Here is a 17,327-nt window from a genome sequence, read left to right as displayed (position 1 = left end):
AATTAATATTATACATTACATTACAAAAAAGTGATTATTTAATTACTACTAAATGCAAATAAAGATCAAGTTGATTTTTGCATGTCAACGAGATCGATTTGGTTAGCAATCAAAGCTACAATTAACGTTGAAGAATTGCTATTTTGGAATTACTGGCATTACCATTCTGACTTTGCTATTTTGCAATTACTGGCATTACATTACTTGAACAAATGGTAAAAACTTGTGTGAGACTATCAGGTCGGATCAATATAATTTGTGTGAAATTATCTTACGGGTCTTAATACGTTAGACAGATCAGATCAACATAATTTGGGTCATAATTAGTATTATGAATTAGTCTTTAGTTAAATTTTATGACACAAATTATATTAATTCGACCTGTCTCACAGAGAATGTGATGTGATCTGAACAAATTCATTCCCATTCAGTTATTTCTTCAGATGGAGACAAAAAAACAGTCTCTCCGATCATATTGTGCGGTGCACATTGTCAACGTTGTCAGCTTGTGTCTTCATCTTTATCTTCGCAGCTATGATTCGGATGCCTTGACAGTGAGAGATATTTAATTTATTAATCATTTTGTCAAAGTCAATGATTGTGTGAGAGGGAAACCTAGGATGTTATGGCATACAAAAATATGTGCATAAAATTTAAAATAAAAAAACATCTTAATAAATAAATTATCGCATGAAAATTAAGCTACCAATATTGAAAAAATATGAAATACTAATAAATTTTACAAAGAGTTGAACTTGAAATCTAGTAATAATTATTAAATAAACTAACTTGATTGGGAGTTTCCCCTACATAATTCATTAACGGAAGGTTATCAAACCAACGCCCAATCAATTTGTTACATAATTCATTAACTAAAAATACATAATGGCGTTGTTTGGTAAAATAGTTAGTTTATCAGTCAATTTTGGTTTATTTGACTACTATTGGTTGTTTGATTTGGTTAAAAAATTCAATATAAGTGTTTGGTTAATTAGTTTTTTGTAATTCTAAAATGCTAAAATTCAAAACACTACTCAAAATAACTTTTTCAATTAGCCTTTTTTAAAAATAAAAATAAAAATAAATTATACCAAACAGCTATCAGCTAACAACTAATTTAGTAACACATTTCTACAATCAACTAATGTTATCAACTAGTTATACCCTCTAACTCAATCAACTATCAACTAATTGTCATTTACCAAACATGACCAATATGTTAACTGCATATGCATAATTTGGAGCAAAGTTCACTATACGCATGCTAAACTCTAATCCACTATATAATTTGTTGTATGCATCTAAGACTTTGGAGTCTTGCGCTAAGGGATTTTCCATATGAATTGTGTTTACTTCCTGTTAATTATTACCATCTCTCAAGTCATCCACCGCCAATATAATCTTTATTCCAATTTATTTCAAATACAGCAAGTCTCTATAAGACGATTTCAAGGATTCTTATTTGTGAGATGAGTCGGATCATGATGATAATATAATACTTATGTTAAAAAATATAATACTAACCAGACATAAATATTTTGTTATTTATAAGATAAAAGTAAGACTAAAGAAAAATATAATATGTGGGGCTAAATAGTTACGGAGTACTTATGAAAAAAAAAATTGTAATACTAATCATGAATAAATTGTTTAAGTGTTACTTATGAGAGAAAGTGTAATAGTTATGATGAAGAATGTAATACTTTTAATAAAAAAAAAATGTAATGTTAAAATTTGAATAATTACTTATGATAGAAAATTGTAATACTTGTACTATTAAAAAAATGGAAATTGTAATACTTATGAGAGAAAATATAATTCTTATAAAAAACCTGACTTGTCTAATAATCCGTGAGATAGTCTCATATGAAAATTTGCCTTCCAAATAATGTGAATTTAGTCATTTAGAGTTCCTTAAACAGGAGGGGATCCAACAACTTGAAAATGATTTCCAAGTTAACTTTTTGACGCATCCCCAAGAAACTCATTTCATTCGAATATTTAGGTAATCTGTAACTTTCAAAGATGTTAAATTTAGAAATGTAATTTTAACCCAAACGCACCCTAAAAGTACCTTCACCAAGAGGCAATGCCACAGGCCACAACTTGATTCTGGTAGAATTCTGAAGGCTTCAGCCTCCATGTTAATCAAGTATATATTGTTCCAGTCCAGTGGATTTCAATTTCCTTCAGGAGCAGGAACAACATAAAAGAATTAACTGTACATAATAAATAATTTTGCAGACTAGACTATAACATGACATGCTATCACCAGTTAGTATGAATTAGTTGAAACCTTTGTCTTCATGGGGAGCAATGTTGGTCCTCGCACTTGAGCAGAGCCATCATTTGGGATCTCGAAACGCTTTTCCTGTTTTTAAGAACGTCTATGTAATTCTGAAGCCTATACCGATCTGTGTTTGTCAGAGAGAACGGGGGATTTAAAATGAGAGACGGTGCTTCCACTTGAAGGAATGCTAATAACTGCACTGCTTTTGAATAAAATACTACTGCATTTTCTGTCCGCCCCATGTATTCGTCAACCTGCCGGGGTAAACATGATAATATAACATTTCTAGTAAACAATGTAGCTGTACGAAGACATAAACCACAAGATTACAATCAAAGGGCATACAGAACAAACACTTACAGCCCCCTTCCTTCCCATTGCTAGGGCAGATTGGAATATCAACTCCATTGCATCTGGCACTTCAGTATTTCCTGAAAAGACATTAGCATAATTAGTCCTTCTAAAATAAAGATATTAGCAGGCGGTTTAATGCATCACATTAACACAAGCAGACATATTTTTTCCAGCCAACTAGAATTTAGTCAATTTACAATGCACTCAAGTACTGAAGTTAAAATAGCTTGACAGTAATAGGTGTCATTCTCTCCAATAAAACTTGTATACATTCAATGTCAAAACATATACAAATCATAAATTTACACCTGAACCTAGAAAAGTCGATGGAGGAACTAATGGTCAACTTAGAGATTGTAGCTTCTCAAGTTAGTTTGTAGTCTAGTATAATTGTAGTCTGTACAAATATTTGGTACTAAGTTTTATATTAAGAGTGGTTTTGGAACTAAAACATTCTACAGAAAATGATGAAATAGTAATTCATTTTCATTCTTTTGTGGGAAATGGAGGGGGGAACAGAAACAATTTCCAACTACAAGTATAGGCACTTTAGAAAATATTACACATAATAAATATGGAGTACAAAGTAAATAAATAAATAAATACCAGATTTAAAATATAGTAATAAATAAAAATAAGAAGCATGCAACAGAAAATGACAGTGTTTAGACATCAAAGATATACCAGGCTCTACAAATTTGGAAAGTTCCTCAGCATTCTGAACTTCACTGAGGAATGACCTTTGAATATGAGAGCAGACATCCTGTGGCCCCAAAGTGTTAGAAGCATCAACAGGATTGTGTACGTTGAGACAACCTTGACCCCTCTTCATAGTTTCCCGCAGTGTAGTAGCATGTTGTGTTGGACTTCCTTCAACTGCTGATGCTGCTTGAGTATGACAAATATGCAAAGCTTGCTTCCATATTGCAAGAATGACAAGCTGAATTGAGAATGCTTCCAGATGTTTGCCTGCCTCAGACTTTTTAAAGGAAACCGAAAATATTAGCAGGGTATTACTTTAAGGCTCTGTTTGACAAAGGTTACAAACTTACAATTACAAATGAGGTACAAAGGTAAAATCCATAATTCTATTTTCAAGATACTATTTGCAAAATGCAAAATGTACCTTCTATTTAATAGACCTAGCAATTCATGTAAATGAGGTCGTTAATGGGTTGACATGATAATGACACGAACACAATAAGGTCAAACATGGACACAACCCATTAAGGTTAGCAGGTTAAAGTTCTAAACATGAACAAGATTTTTAAATGGGTTGAACGATAGGTACGTTTAGTTAACAGGTTTCACGTCTACGCAACATGATATGACATGATAACCCATTTAAAGCCTGTTAGACATGGTAATATACAGAGTAATTTTCTTTTGAGAAAATACAACTTCAGGAGAAAAAAAAATTAAAAAAATTAAAAAAACAATATATAAAAATCATAACCAAGGCTAATAATAACAGGTTCTTGACAGGTCAACCTATTAATGACCTAGGACGCCCTATTAATGACCTAGGACGCGTTAATGCTAAACACTAACTCATTATTTTTGTTTCAAGTTTCACATCATGTTAACGGTCAGCCATGCGAAGTAACAAATTAAAGACCCAGGGGGATAAAACTGAAGATATATGGGTCAACTAAGCCCAGAGGAAAGAAACATTGATGTATTTCCAAGCAAGGGATTTAAAAAAGGGATATGATATCTAAAAAGTGTTGTTGACTATTCAACACTAATTTGTATGCATTAACACGAATAAGTTTTTTTTTCCAGATAATGTTCATATTGGCATGTTACAATTTGACTCTCAAGACTCAAGCCTCGCCCCATCATTATTATCCTTGCAGCTTGAAGCATGCAAACATGAACTACCACAACAAAATATTCTGTTACGAGGGTGAGGAAATAAAGAACAACAAGATGGAAGCATCACCCTTCCAGTCCCTTCTCTTCCCCTCCTACACTGCATGCTAAGACAACTTACCTAGAAGATGACTCAATGCTTAAAATTGCATCCCAAAAAGAGTGGAAGAACTATGAGTTACCTTCTCATTTACTAATTCTGTGATAGCAGAAGCACAACATTGCAATGACTCAATCCTCCTCATGCAATCAGTTGATGGTTGCTCCAAGGTGTCAGCTATATCCACTGATCCTTGTGATGTACCATGAGCAGATGTGTGGCTATCAAGACTTCCTACACAGCCTACTTCATGGGTTGCAGGTCCCATAATGGGCATCGGGGCACTTGGCCTGGAGTACGCATTCCTTGGAGCTTGTGGGGAACAGCCTGATACCAATGGCATATTGCTAAGCTTAGAAGCACCTGTTGATGAAGAAGAATCCACAGGGGGGGCAGAAACAATGACATAACCTTGATCAATCAACTCCAGTGAATTTATCACTGTTAATCCATGCAAATATGATAATAAGAAAGGGTCAAAAGGTAGGTCTTTACCAATGTTAATCCATGTGAAATTGATATTAGAATAGTATATTTTTGCAGCATTCTTTAAATTTAGGAAAAATAAAAAATTATCGAATATTATTGCAAATGAGAGCACCTTCTGGATTACTTGCTGCTGGCCTATGTTCAATGGAACTACGAGATTCTTTCAGGTTTCCTTCTGAAAGTTGACAATTGCCAACACTAAATGCAGTGCTCTCTCGTTTGCAATCACCACCACTGCCATCGAAGGTTGGGTCTGGTAGCTTGGGAACATTGAAAGCATTAATAGGATATCCATATGGAGGTCTTTGTAGTAATCTCCCAGTGACAGATTGACTGTTGTCAGTACCACTTGAATCATCATCAAGTCTGAATGGTAGACAATCTTCTTGACTTTCATCTGCACTTGCAGGAGTGCAGCTTGACAGAGGAAAACCATCTATCTTCCTCTGTGGTCTCCAAATCCTGTGTACCACAATGATTCCATAGTTTGTTGAGGTAGGAGACTGTTGTTTCTTAAGGTACCAAAAATTTAAATTAATCACCTAACTTACCTAGACAGTTCATCCGGTTGCCTTGTTGCAAGAAATGGGTGGTTAAAGAACTCCTCAAATGTCAACCGCTCCACTACAAGGGGAAAAGAATTAGAATGAGGGTGTTTACAATTCAGATAGAATAGGCATGGTGAGTAGCATTTCCTTTCTTCAAATAATAACCAGAAAAGTATTCAATTTGGATTTTTTATTTTGTTTTCAAAGATTCACGTGGGCAAGAAATTTCATCTCATAATGAAAAAACAATGGAATAACTTGCTATCAGAGGCTCAATGTTCTGCTGATATCACAGCATACTGGTTGCCATACCAGGATTACGGCGCAACAATTTTCGGCATAAATCTCTGCACTCATCACTTAAATCCTTTGCATTGGAAGGGAATTGCAATCCAGTTGATTTCACTATGTTCTGAAGCAACTGCAAGTAAAGGTTTAGAACAAGACAGTCAGGCATTAAAATTGAGATGTTATATTCACATTGAAAAGCACTGAACTAAGTACATTTCTTTGTAGCTAAGTAGATTATGAAACCTGTAATTGGTCATTTCCTATAAATGGGGTTTTGCCAGTTACAAGCTGAAACAGAATGGCACCAACACTCCAGAGATCTGCCTGTGTTTGTGGCTCAAAGTTAATAGGAGATTAAGAAGAACATGAACATAGAGCTTCTAATAAGTGAATTTCACCTTTGCATCATATTTCTGGAGTTGCATAATTTCAGGAGCCATGTATAGTGGTGAACCACATAAGGTTTCTGCAAGGCCCCTAGGTTGCAAAGACCTGCCAAAAAAATGATAAATTCTTTGAGCAATTTTTTTTTTTTGAATACAACTAGCCCTATTACATTGTAGTATCTGTCCATATACTTTCTCAACCTGTTGAAACACAAAGGGTTAGTATCGCCTCCACTAAGGCTCGAACTCATGACCTCCCAAATGGGAGAGCCACTACATGCCATCTGAGCACAAGGTGCTTGGCTCTTTGAGCAATTATTATTTGTTATAAGTGAGATTATATTGCCATTTGAGAAACAGTATGACCAACAGCAGAGTCTGTGAAGACTGAACATTAAAACTCTATAAAGTTTCTAGAATAAATGCAAAAAGGGGCAGATAAGAATCAGATAATGAATTAATGAGACGACAAAGAAACACAATTTTGAAATTAAGAGAAAACAACAACAGAATTCCTGCACAGAAAAAGGTTATATTTCTAAGTAAAAGCTGTTTAAGGATTTGAGTGAGACTACATTCAGAAAATGAGAACAATGCTAGAGCTAAATATATTTCCAAAATTTTATGAACAGCTTCTATCTCACTCTTCAAAGAATCCATCTTCAAAGAGAGAAAATATAAACCAGCATTATACGAGATTAAAGCAAGCTGGGTAAGTGGGTATCAAAACATCTTTTAATTAGTTTGTCCTGTTCTTTTAATTCCGATAAAAGGGAGGAGGAAAAATAACATAAGAAGGGGAAAAGCCAAAGAGGGTATACTTAGATTAAAAGAGCTGACAGATAAGAAATCCATAGAGAGAGGTATCCATTGACAGAAGGATTAGCTAAATAGAGTAAGAAAGGGAAAGAGATACACATAAAAGAAGGAAAAATTGTACAGTCAGAGCACACCCACTCTGAGAAAGAATAAAAGGAAAGAGAACAGGTTTGTTTAGGCAGCTTAGCAGGAGTAGGGTGTTGACTTTCTAGTGAGATAAAAAAGAATGCATGTTCCTTTCCTTTAACATTTAGGACAGATAGGTGATGAAATCAAGATGAGATAGTAAGTTTACCTTGCAAATCCAAAATCAGCAATCTTTAAAACAGCATTGTCATCATTTACTGATAAGAGGAGATTCTGTTCCAGAAATGACACAAAATGTATTACTAAGAATTAACTTATGTATAAACAAACAAATTAGTCAGCAGTGTCCATAAAATATCCGCATTAGCTGTGATGTATAGTGATTCACTGATTCCCTCTAAATGAAATTCTTACTCTTTATATTAGAAGAAAATGTTATCTTTACTAATCACAAAAATGACCAACTTTCTATTCAGAACTTTTGAATTATCAAAGTATGTAGGTGTAAAGTAGACGCATACATGCATGTGCCAAACATAATTTGTGTGCTAGGTGTGAAAGCAAACCTGTGGTTTTAAGTCCCGATGTATTAAGTTGTTCTCACGAAGAACTTTTAAGCCCGATGCTGTGTCATTGATGTGAAAATCAAAATTACAATGTATAAAGTTACCAAAAGTAAAATAAACAAAATAGAAGCTCCAAAATACCTAGCTGCTGCATAAAATGTTTTGCAGTTGCTTCTGGGATTCTCCCATTGCGTTGTTGGATGTAGATTGAAAGATCACCTCCTCTACAGTACTCCAACACTATATAAATCTTTCCAGGTTCCTATATTCCAGGCACATGCAAGATCATTTAGAATAGCAGTAACTTGTAAAAATAAAGATCATTTGTGTCTTTCAACAAAAACTAAAAATAAGGTGTGCATAATAATTTGTAAAAGCAGATATTTGAGACCAACTGGATGATCTGTGGTGGCAGTAATTTCTCCGTTATTAAGGTAAATAAAGCACATCTAACACAAATACTGATATAAAATCACAAATATTTCATTTCTTTACAATAGCTGAAAAGCACATTGTTATGAAAGCAACAAAGAAGCTCCACTCAAAAGATTGCATTGAGCAAAAGAAAATCTTAAAGAATACAAAATCAAATCAACTTCGAAACGAGTCAAGGATCTTCCATTCTAAGTAAGAAAATATAATCTTTTTGATATTCTAAACAAACCATCAATATAGTATATAAATATTCTAAGACTCATCACTTCATCAGTTCCCTTTACATACCATAACGGCAATAAGTTTTGTTGTTTTTCAAAGAACATCAGCAAGCCAGATGGCAAATTCCAACTGCAAATTAGTCATTTCTTGAATATATCCAGCACTAAACAAATATTCTAGTTTCTAAGATTTATGGCTTCCTCAACTACCATAGCAGAAATGAGTTTTGTTGTTTTTTGCAGAAGATCCCTCAACTACCATAACAGATTCATTTTTCAAGGAAAATCTGCAATCCAGATGTGGCTTATTCCAACTGCAGATTAGTCATTTCCTTGATTCGAACTACTATTCAGCAAAAGAAGGGCCATGATATCCCCATACATTTCACTGCCTCTATACACTGCAGGCATAACTATTTCATGTCCGGTTAACATACAATCAAGTCTTGATCATTTTTTGACATCCCTTCCACATATTACACAACCTCGCTGTTATTTCCACCTCGAGCGCTACTACAATCGGACACAAACACTCGTGCTTAATTGACTTCAAAATCACACAAAAAGCAAAAAATGCAGGATTCTCTAGAATTGAAGCGAAATAGATTATGAGGACCTGGATCATGTCGTGCAGGTGGATAATGTTAGGATGATTGATCTTCCGGAGGATAACAATCTCAGACATGAGGCTCTCTTGGAGCTTGGAGTTAAGCCGAGCTGTGACGATCTCCTTGATGGCCACCTCGGTGCCGTGGTCTCGGTGCCGCGCGTGCCACACCGTCGAGTACGACCCCGTCCCTACCTGCTTCCCAACCAAATAATCACCCACCATGAACCTTCCACTTCCACCACCTCTGCTGTCCATCGATTGAGCCATCCCCCAAAGCCAAACCCTAAGAATTCCGAGCAATGCAACAGAACCTTATCCAAGGACAAATTCTCAGCTAAGACAAAGGAACACGAAAGCGAAGATTTCTTTTTTTGTTTTTACTTTTTTTTTTTTAATTTTAATTTTTCCGGTGGATGAGCTGTACGGATATGGAGAAGAGATTAAGGTGAGGTTTAAGAGATTGACGAAGGTGTTTACGTTTAAAATGATTGAGATTAGACAATAAATTTAATAATAATGGTGGCCATGGGGGAGAATAATAGAAATCCACTGTTTAGAGTCTCGGGTGATTGCTTTGTGCATACACTATACAGCTATGGCGTGGCGTGGCGAACATGGCTAAATCCCAGCAGCCTATGAGAGGAGGAATGGCTACCTGGAGTTAGTACGGTGTGCTTTATTCATTGTACGTCTCGCTTCGTCAGTTATACCTTTTTTTAAAAATTAAATAAATTTGCTACAGGTCTACCAGCCTACGGTTAAAAATGACCTTCTCCTGTCCACGTATTGTCATTAGGCAGATTGGCACGCCCCATCCTCACAGCTCTGCTGAGCATCCTCAATATTTAAGTTTTTCGTGTGGTTTTTAAGGTGTCAATTATGAGAGAAGATTAAAAGGGGATAAAAATAAATAAATAAATAAAAATTTGACGATTATTAAAAATAGAGGGAGGCATAGCACGCGCCCGGCTTGGCGTTATGTTGCATAACACTCGCGTGCTACACGAAATTCTCAATTTTTATGAATCTCACAATTTACGAAAAACTTCTTGTGGGGAGACTTTTATTATTCTATCTCCTCCATCTAAGCTTCCTTTCTCAAAAGTCACTCCAAAAACCTAACAAAAACTACTATTGGTGATGTCTTTGGGCATCTTCATCTATGATTTTTTGTGGGTCCAATATGAGGCAGAGAAAAAGAGAAGTTAAAAGAGAGAAATGTCAGTATGTCTTGCAAGTGAAGTTTTTTGTGGGGCTCGTCAAGAGAGAGAAAAATAAGAAGGTAGTAGTAGCTGTGTTCATTTCGCGCATAGCAAATATCCAGTCGCACCCGCTGGTGCTTTATGTTTTGCTTCTTTTTTTTTTTTGGCAGTCAGATCAGCTTTTTGTTTATCTTTTTCCTCTTTTTTCTCTATTTCCCTCCTCTCTCCCAATCAGCACCTCAAAAATTATTTTAAAAAAAAAACCTCACTAATAAAGATGCTCTAATATATAAGTTCTTTAATTTTAGATATTACAAGAGACAGTATTTAAAAAAAAAAAGAAGATTACTACGGAGTAATTTTTTTATTTTTTATTTTTTTCTGTTTTCATACCTATTGTTTGCAAACAATAACCCCTCTAGGCCGTTTTTATAAAATGCCCATTTTATTTTAAATGGTGTTCCTTCCCTTTGACCATGATCGCATTGAGTTGGTTAGAGGTTCAAAAAACGAGTGCGATTACAATTTACAATAACAGTAAAGAGCTAGTTGTATATGGGATTAGATCAAAGAGGCAACATGTGTCCTATCACACAAACCAAGCAGCAATCATCTAGAAAGATTAATCAGGAATTGATGGACCAGACTTAAGGATCTCAATACGGATTAGTTCACCTTATTGCAAACTGAAATTTATATTGACCAGCTCACAAGTCAAAATTTATGACATTTTATTTGTCTTTTTTATTGGGTTCTGCACCAAAAGTCAAGTACCCTATAAAATTTATAGACCAGAAATTTATGTAGGATAATAGTAATGTTATTTTGAGTTGGGAGTAAATTTTGTTTTGGTGATGGTGGTATATGTTGAACTGGCATTTGAATCGAGAGAATTTTTGTAGCATAAATTTTGATGAAAATTGAAAATTGAATAAAATGTAATACTGGATTGACTTGTAACTGTAAATGCAACTACTCGTTTGCATTAAACATTATTCAATATATAACCAACATTATAAACACGGTCAATAATACAGGAGCTGATAAATTTGAAAATTATAGTTAGTCAGCTGTTACGAAAACCAAAAAACAAAACAAAACAAAACAGGAATGAAACTGCAGGCTCGTCCGAAGAGAATGAAATAAAACTCATATATCTGCGAAGAAATTAAGAATACTCCGATCCATTAATAACAATGCGGCAAAGTGATGAGATCAGCATTTTGGTAGATCAGATGGAGGAGGAAGGAGCTTCTGGTTGGGAAGTTTTCCATCCAACACAAGCCATGCCATCTTCAAACCCCAGCTTGTATGCACTTCCAAGTGGCAATGCATGAACCACACACCTATTATATTCATTATATTATCAACAAATTAAATAGACATTGTTAGCTGCATATTTATATATGCATTATTGCAGCGTACGACGTTAGTTGTTTTTAATGTTAAAAATAAATATCAAACATACCTGGATTATCAGCCAAGAATCGAATAGCTACCCAACCACCAGCGGGGACACCAATGGTGTTTCTTTCAACGGGATCAACAAGGTTAAAATTCTTTGGGTCCTTTGTCTGGTCAAAGTTTCCGAAACCTTGTCCGACCACGAAAAAGTTGAAGCCATGAAGATGAAGAGGGTGGCTCTCCGCGCCAAGAATGCTGGTATCTTGCAACACCAACTCAACACTGGTGTTATAATTCAAAACCATAACTTTTGTTCCATAGCTAACCATAGTGTTGTTGGGAGGATTTCCAGTGTAATTAAACCAGTTCAAGGGACTAACTGGAAAGTATGGGCTATAAACATGGTTAGATTGGCCGGAGAAATGCGCCTGAAGAAGCGCGGTGGTAGGTTGAACAAAAGATATGTTGTTAATTGAAGCAGCAAATTTGGTTCCATTAGGGCCCTGGCAGGTTTGGTTTTTGTCGCAAGGGTTCGTCCCAAGCCCCACTGTGAAAAACAAATGTTTATCCACAGTTTGTGGCACCTTAGCAGGGTACGAAGGACTATCAAGACTGCGCAATTTCTTGGAAAAGTTGGAGGCAAAAGAAGTGTCATTTAGGGCTGGCAAAATTGGTTTAAACATCGGGAGTTTCTTCATTGAGACAGTGGAATGAAGAAGCGGAGATTCGTATTCGAGAATGGCGGCAACGGTGGAGTTATCGAATGTTCCTTGGCCTGTCACATACGGCCTGGCTGTCATGAGAAATGTGGCACCTGGGAATTCAGGTTTGGTCTTTAGTAAAACATTTGTGGTCTGGCCTGGCGATATAAGAATTGTGTCGGTCTCGAAAGGTTTGACGTAAACTGCGTCGGCGTCGACTACTGTGAGACTGTGGTTTGCAATGCTGAAGAAAAGCTCATCATTGAGTGCGGCGTTGATCATGCGAAGAAGATATGTTTTCCCAGGCTTCACCTTCAGCTTGAATGTATCTGTTAAAATAAAAATAAAATAATTCATCATGCATGTTAGTTACACAGAATATAAGAACTAATTAACATCAATGGTGATAATTAATTAATTAAGGGGAAAAGAAAATTAATTAAAACCTTTTGCAGAGCAATTGTACAAAGGTCCAGGAAGCCCATTGATGGTATAGGCATCAGAGACATTTGGACCTCCACCCGTTTGTAAAGCTTGGCTAATTATGGCCTCAGTATCAGCATTGAACCATTCACCTGTAAATTAAGCAATTACGTTACCACCTAATTGTTACATTTCTAATATTCATATAAATAATTGGTTATTATATTTATTATAGTAATTACGTACCAAAAATGATGGGTACTTCCTTGTAGGGTTTGACGAATGGGTAAGAAACATTTTTTTTTGGGAGGATAATAATAGGACCATGGAGTGTTGCTCTAAGCCAAGAGATATGTGCATGCCAAAATAAAGTCCCTCTTTGGCCAACAATGGTGAAGTTATACACATAGCTTTGACCAGTTTGAATGGGACATTGCGTTATGTATGCTGGTCCATCTGCCCATCCACTACGAAGTTGTCTAATCCCATGCCTAGTTTTCAAAAAAAAAAAAAAGAGAAAGAGAGAAAAATATTAGTATTTATTTGTCAATTATGCTTATTATAACATTTTCAAATACTTATCATCGTCTTTACCAGTGAATTGAAATATTATTAGCAACGTGATTATTGACTTTTATTAATAGGCGGTCGCCCTCCCTGGCTAGAATTGGAGGTCCAGGAAATTTGCCATTGACTGTAACAATGCTCTTTGTGTGGCACAGTCGAGTCACATTTTGCATGGTGACCTGCATGTGGTAATTAAAGATGAAGGCAACAAGTAATTAAACATACCTGAAAACAGTACTAAATTAAACATAATTAGGTGAACTTACATTGAACTCATAGTGCCTAGTTTCGGCTTGTGCATGTTGAGGAAGGAGACACAAAGCTAGAAGTGGAAGTATGATTATTGCCATTGAAAACATTTGTGGAAGATATGTTGCAGCCATGATGATTGAATGTGTAATGGGAGAAGCTAAGGCTGCTTATAGTTGGGTTATGAGATTGTTGGTGAATTGAATGATCGAAGCTATGGCAATGGTTGTATTTATAGATGAAGACCAGAGAGATGGGGTCTAGCTTGGACCAACTGTTGTTAGTAAATAACATTAGAGTGATGTCAAAGACAGTGTAGGTCTGTTTGTTTGTCTCTCTCTTCCTTTCTTTTTTTGTTCCCAAACATTTTATTGTAATATCTGCCTGGCAAAACCTTTCCTTGGACGTGATTCATGCTAGGGCCCATTCTTCTTTGACTATACCATGTTTAATTTCTTAATTACTACAACATTATTAGTTATTACATGCACTACGTTGTGCAATAGCTACGATCGTCCCAACAAGTTGATTCCGAAAATCAAATTATAATTGCAAGGGTTATTAGTACATATGATAGATTGATAGTAAAAATATTCTTTTATGTAACATATTGTGTATAATCAATTGCACTTCGTAATTTAAAAATTAACTTGTTTTGTTTTTTTTTTATATGTTTATGTTTGTTTTTTTTTTTGTTTTTGTTTTTGTTTTTTCTGTGGTTGTTGTGGGCGGAATATTATTACTCGGTATCAAAGGTGTAAAAGATAGACAGCTTTTACATATCAAAAAATCAAATTTAAAACTTTTACCAAATTAATTGTCCGACTACAGAGGTAAATTGTATAACTGTATTACGAAGATTATGTACAATGGGCAGGGTGTTAGCAAGAATCAAACTTGTGACATTTATGTATGAGAATTATACTCTACCTACTTGATCACCCCTTTCGAAACAGTATACATTATATTTTGATCCAATAAATCATTGCCAACAAGCAAATAAATAAATAAATAAACAAATATCCACACATGTGATGTGAAAGCTAAGTTGGTAAGCTGTTAATGAATTGCCAATAGATGTGACAGATGAAAGGGTATATGCGTATTTGGGCATACATTTTAAAAAAGATAAATTCAGAAATTTGTCATATGAAGCTACGTAATTAAACAAGAATATTGAGAACTACTGAAATGAATGAGTCCAGATGGAACGAAACGTAAATATGGGTGGATATCCGATCAACAAGGAAACCAAAGGCATACTCTGAAAACAGCCCCATATCAACCACCTGCAAACTGTTCAATCAGTCAACAAGAACTTGAAAATGATGACAATGTAAATTCATGCACAAGGGTTTGTCGTTAATTCCATTATACCTAACCGGATAAGCACTACAGTAGCTGATGCATCTCACGTTGGCTACTGATAAAAAATAATTTGGGAATTTGGGTTGAATTTTCGCTCATGAGCTAGTTATTTAGGTTTCTATAATCCTTTTGAGAGTTTCAAGCCACCTAAGGTACTCCTTAGTTTCTTTGCTGATGGCATACTCGAGCAAAAAGATGGCAGTACTGGATGTGAGCCCTCTGGCTTCAAGATATTGCTGGAAACACTTCTGCAAGCTCTCATCCAAATCCCTGGAGGCAGGGTGTTACAGCTTAGTGAATCAACAACTGTAAAATGATTTCAAGTTTCAACAGTTGAATTCAAATCATTGAAACATAGATAGATATGAACTCACGAGAATTCAGGCCCTGTATATGCTAGTTGGGTTTCTGAACTTTCAGACTCTTTCAATTTCAACCCCCAGATACAAATCCTGTCTGGTAAAACAATGGCGTCGAACTGCAGACAGGAGCCGTTGTGTTTTAACACAGTTATGACCACAGGAATACTAGGTTGAGGCTCTCTGTCTTTGTCATCATCATATACAGCTTCACATCTAGCATTCTGCAGGTCAACTTTGATTTTGATCACCTCATTTTGGTAGCCCCTTTTAAGCTCAATGAATCTTTCGCCAACATTATCTTCTACCTTGAAAGGTAACCCATCAGGGATGTCTACGGCCTATAAGGAAATTGCAACAGCATAGATTTTGCATAAATAATCAGTATGCTTTTGTTCTGTGTTTCCAAACGCTACTTCACTATCTCTGTATGTTCAACGTAATGATGGATACCTTAGTATATTTATAATATTCGTAATAATCGCATCTATAAATGTGAGCACAAGGTGTTCGACAAAATTCCAAGGAAAAAAATCACGTTTATTTCAACGAAAACCTAGCATTAGTATCTGATCAGTACAGTAGTAATGCAGTAAAAGGATCACTAATTGATGAACAGTTATATACTGAAAACCACTCAATTTCAGAAATGCTCAGTACAATTAAGATACTCTAAAACTTTGAATAAAGGAATCGTAAGCATAATGTGGAGTATAAGAAATTTGAAAGCTTACACAATCATGGAATTCAGATTCACGGGCGTACTTAATTTCGGAGTTGATGACTCGAATTAGATGATGATCATACGAACTTTGTTTCTTCTTCTTGGTGGCGGTAGAAAAATGTTGCACAGGAGGAGAGCAGCAGCGCCGCCAGCTATTCAGAAACAGGCGATTGCGAATAGGGTTTGGCGCGACGGTTTCGCCATAGGAAGCTGCAGAAGAATCAATAGCGCGGCCTGCAAAAAGACTAGCGCGTCTAGATGCACTGCGAAGCACGGAATACAAGGGCGCCATTTCATGAATGGAGGAAGGCAAAATTGATACGGAGTATTATTTTTTGTACTTAAGCTTGCAATAAAAATTTACTATGTATTCATGCTCTTACTCTTGGAACTTCGAGAGCTCAAGGTATGAGATAATCGCAGTCCACACATTTAATAATTTGGTAATTACAAAATTTTAACTTTAATTTCTTTTTATAAGAAGTATTTAATAGAAGATTTGAGTCAATTATAAATAACCTAGATTACTTCATCTTGTTACATTTCTTTGTTAGTTAAAGTTATAAGACAGAACATCATTTGGTGTAGTGGGTTCAGACTTTCTACTAGAGTGTAATTTTCATTCTATTTTTCTCAAGCAAATGTCCAAGATGAAATAGAAAAGGGAAAATTTTTTGGTCATCTAGTTATACACTGGTACATATTCAATCATTAAATTATATATGTGATCATCTTTAAATCCTAAACTATGTATAAAGTGGTATGTGATCATCTTTAAATCCTAAACTATGTATAAAGTGGTGAATTTAGTTCTAATCAAATCCATCACTTTATTAAGTGAATATTAATAACAAAAATAGTCTATAATGAACTAAAATCATCACATAACTTAAGAATTAAAATGAATATAACTCAAACATCAAATTTGTACCACATTGAATAACTAAAAATGCAATTTCCTCAGTAGAAAATATGTGAATTTTCCACACTTGATACAATCGGTCATATGGGCGAGCGTGACATGTGATTTGGGTTTGAGATGCTGGCCTAGAAGTATAAAGTAAGCCCATTTTGTGTGGGTTGGAACTTGGAAATCTAAAGAATCCAAACACAGCTTTTGTTGTATTTTGTCTTATTTAGTGAAGAGTCGTGTTACAACTTAGATCCTTATTTTAAATTTATCTTTTAATATTTATGTCTTGACATGATATATTTTATTATTATTGTTGCATTAAAAAGTTCTTTCTGAATAAAAAATT

At 35.2% G+C, this 17,327-nt stretch overlaps 3 protein-coding genes across 7 annotated transcripts; all 3 read right to left on the bottom strand.

Annotated features, from left to right (window-relative positions):
* Nucleotides 1-141: 141 nt before the first annotated feature.
* LOC116029119 (serine/threonine-protein kinase ATG1c) lies at nt 142-9,655 on the bottom strand. 5 transcript variants are annotated; one of them, XR_004100275.1, is made up of 14 exons: nt 9,078-9,651; nt 7,947-8,067; nt 7,806-7,864; nt 7,448-7,512; nt 6,346-6,439; nt 6,191-6,271; nt 5,969-6,077; nt 5,660-5,732; nt 5,221-5,570; nt 4,702-5,060; nt 3,329-3,623; nt 2,651-2,721; nt 2,075-2,544; nt 142-547 (listed from the first exon to the last, which is right to left on the bottom strand). XR_004100275.1 is itself a non-coding variant. In XM_031271015.1 (14 exons), exons 1-13 carry the CDS (start codon nt 9,336-9,338, stop codon nt 2,305-2,307), a joined length of 2,178 nt encoding a protein of 725 aa, XP_031126875.1. In that variant the 5' UTR covers nt 9,339-9,652; the 3' UTR covers nt 1,993-2,187; nt 2,297-2,304. The 5 variants fall into 5 exon arrangements, 4 of the variants coding, with proteins under 4 accessions (XP_031126875.1, XP_031126876.1, XP_031126874.1 ...); XM_031271015.1 differs by lacking the exon at nt 142-547 and having other exon boundaries at nt 1,993-2,187; nt 2,297-2,544; nt 9,078-9,652; XM_031271016.1 differs by lacking the exon at nt 142-547 and having other exon boundaries at nt 2,025-2,544; nt 4,702-4,982; nt 9,078-9,655.
* Nucleotides 9,656-11,222: 1,567 nt separating this feature from the next.
* LOC116028535 (laccase-17-like) lies at nt 11,223-13,806 on the bottom strand. The gene is made up of 6 exons (XM_031270269.1): nt 13,635-13,806; nt 13,396-13,547; nt 13,048-13,292; nt 12,825-12,953; nt 11,742-12,707; nt 11,223-11,619 (listed from the first exon to the last, which is right to left on the bottom strand). The coding sequence occupies exons 1-6, from the start codon at nt 13,749-13,751 to the stop codon at nt 11,489-11,491; spliced, it is 1,740 nt and encodes a 579-aa protein (XP_031126129.1). The 5' UTR covers nt 13,752-13,806; the 3' UTR covers nt 11,223-11,488.
* Nucleotides 13,807-14,958: 1,152 nt separating this feature from the next.
* LOC116030680 (uncharacterized protein At2g39795, mitochondrial-like) lies at nt 14,959-16,379 on the bottom strand. Its single transcript, XM_031272995.1, has 3 exons — nt 16,079-16,379; nt 15,360-15,685; nt 14,959-15,255 (listed from the first exon to the last, which is right to left on the bottom strand). The coding sequence occupies exons 1-3, from the start codon at nt 16,358-16,360 to the stop codon at nt 15,096-15,098; spliced, it is 768 nt and encodes a 255-aa protein (XP_031128855.1). The 5' UTR covers nt 16,361-16,379; the 3' UTR covers nt 14,959-15,095.
* Between the last annotated feature and the right edge of the window lie 948 nt (nt 16,380-17,327).

Source organism: Ipomoea triloba, chromosome 9, assembly GCF_003576645.1.
Source record: "Ipomoea triloba cultivar NCNSP0323 chromosome 9, ASM357664v1".
NCBI classification, from domain to species: Eukaryota; Viridiplantae; Streptophyta; class Magnoliopsida; order Solanales; family Convolvulaceae; genus Ipomoea; species Ipomoea triloba.
The sequence above is the reverse complement of the archived record's forward strand: the minus strand, read 5'-3'. Positions and strand labels throughout refer to the sequence as shown.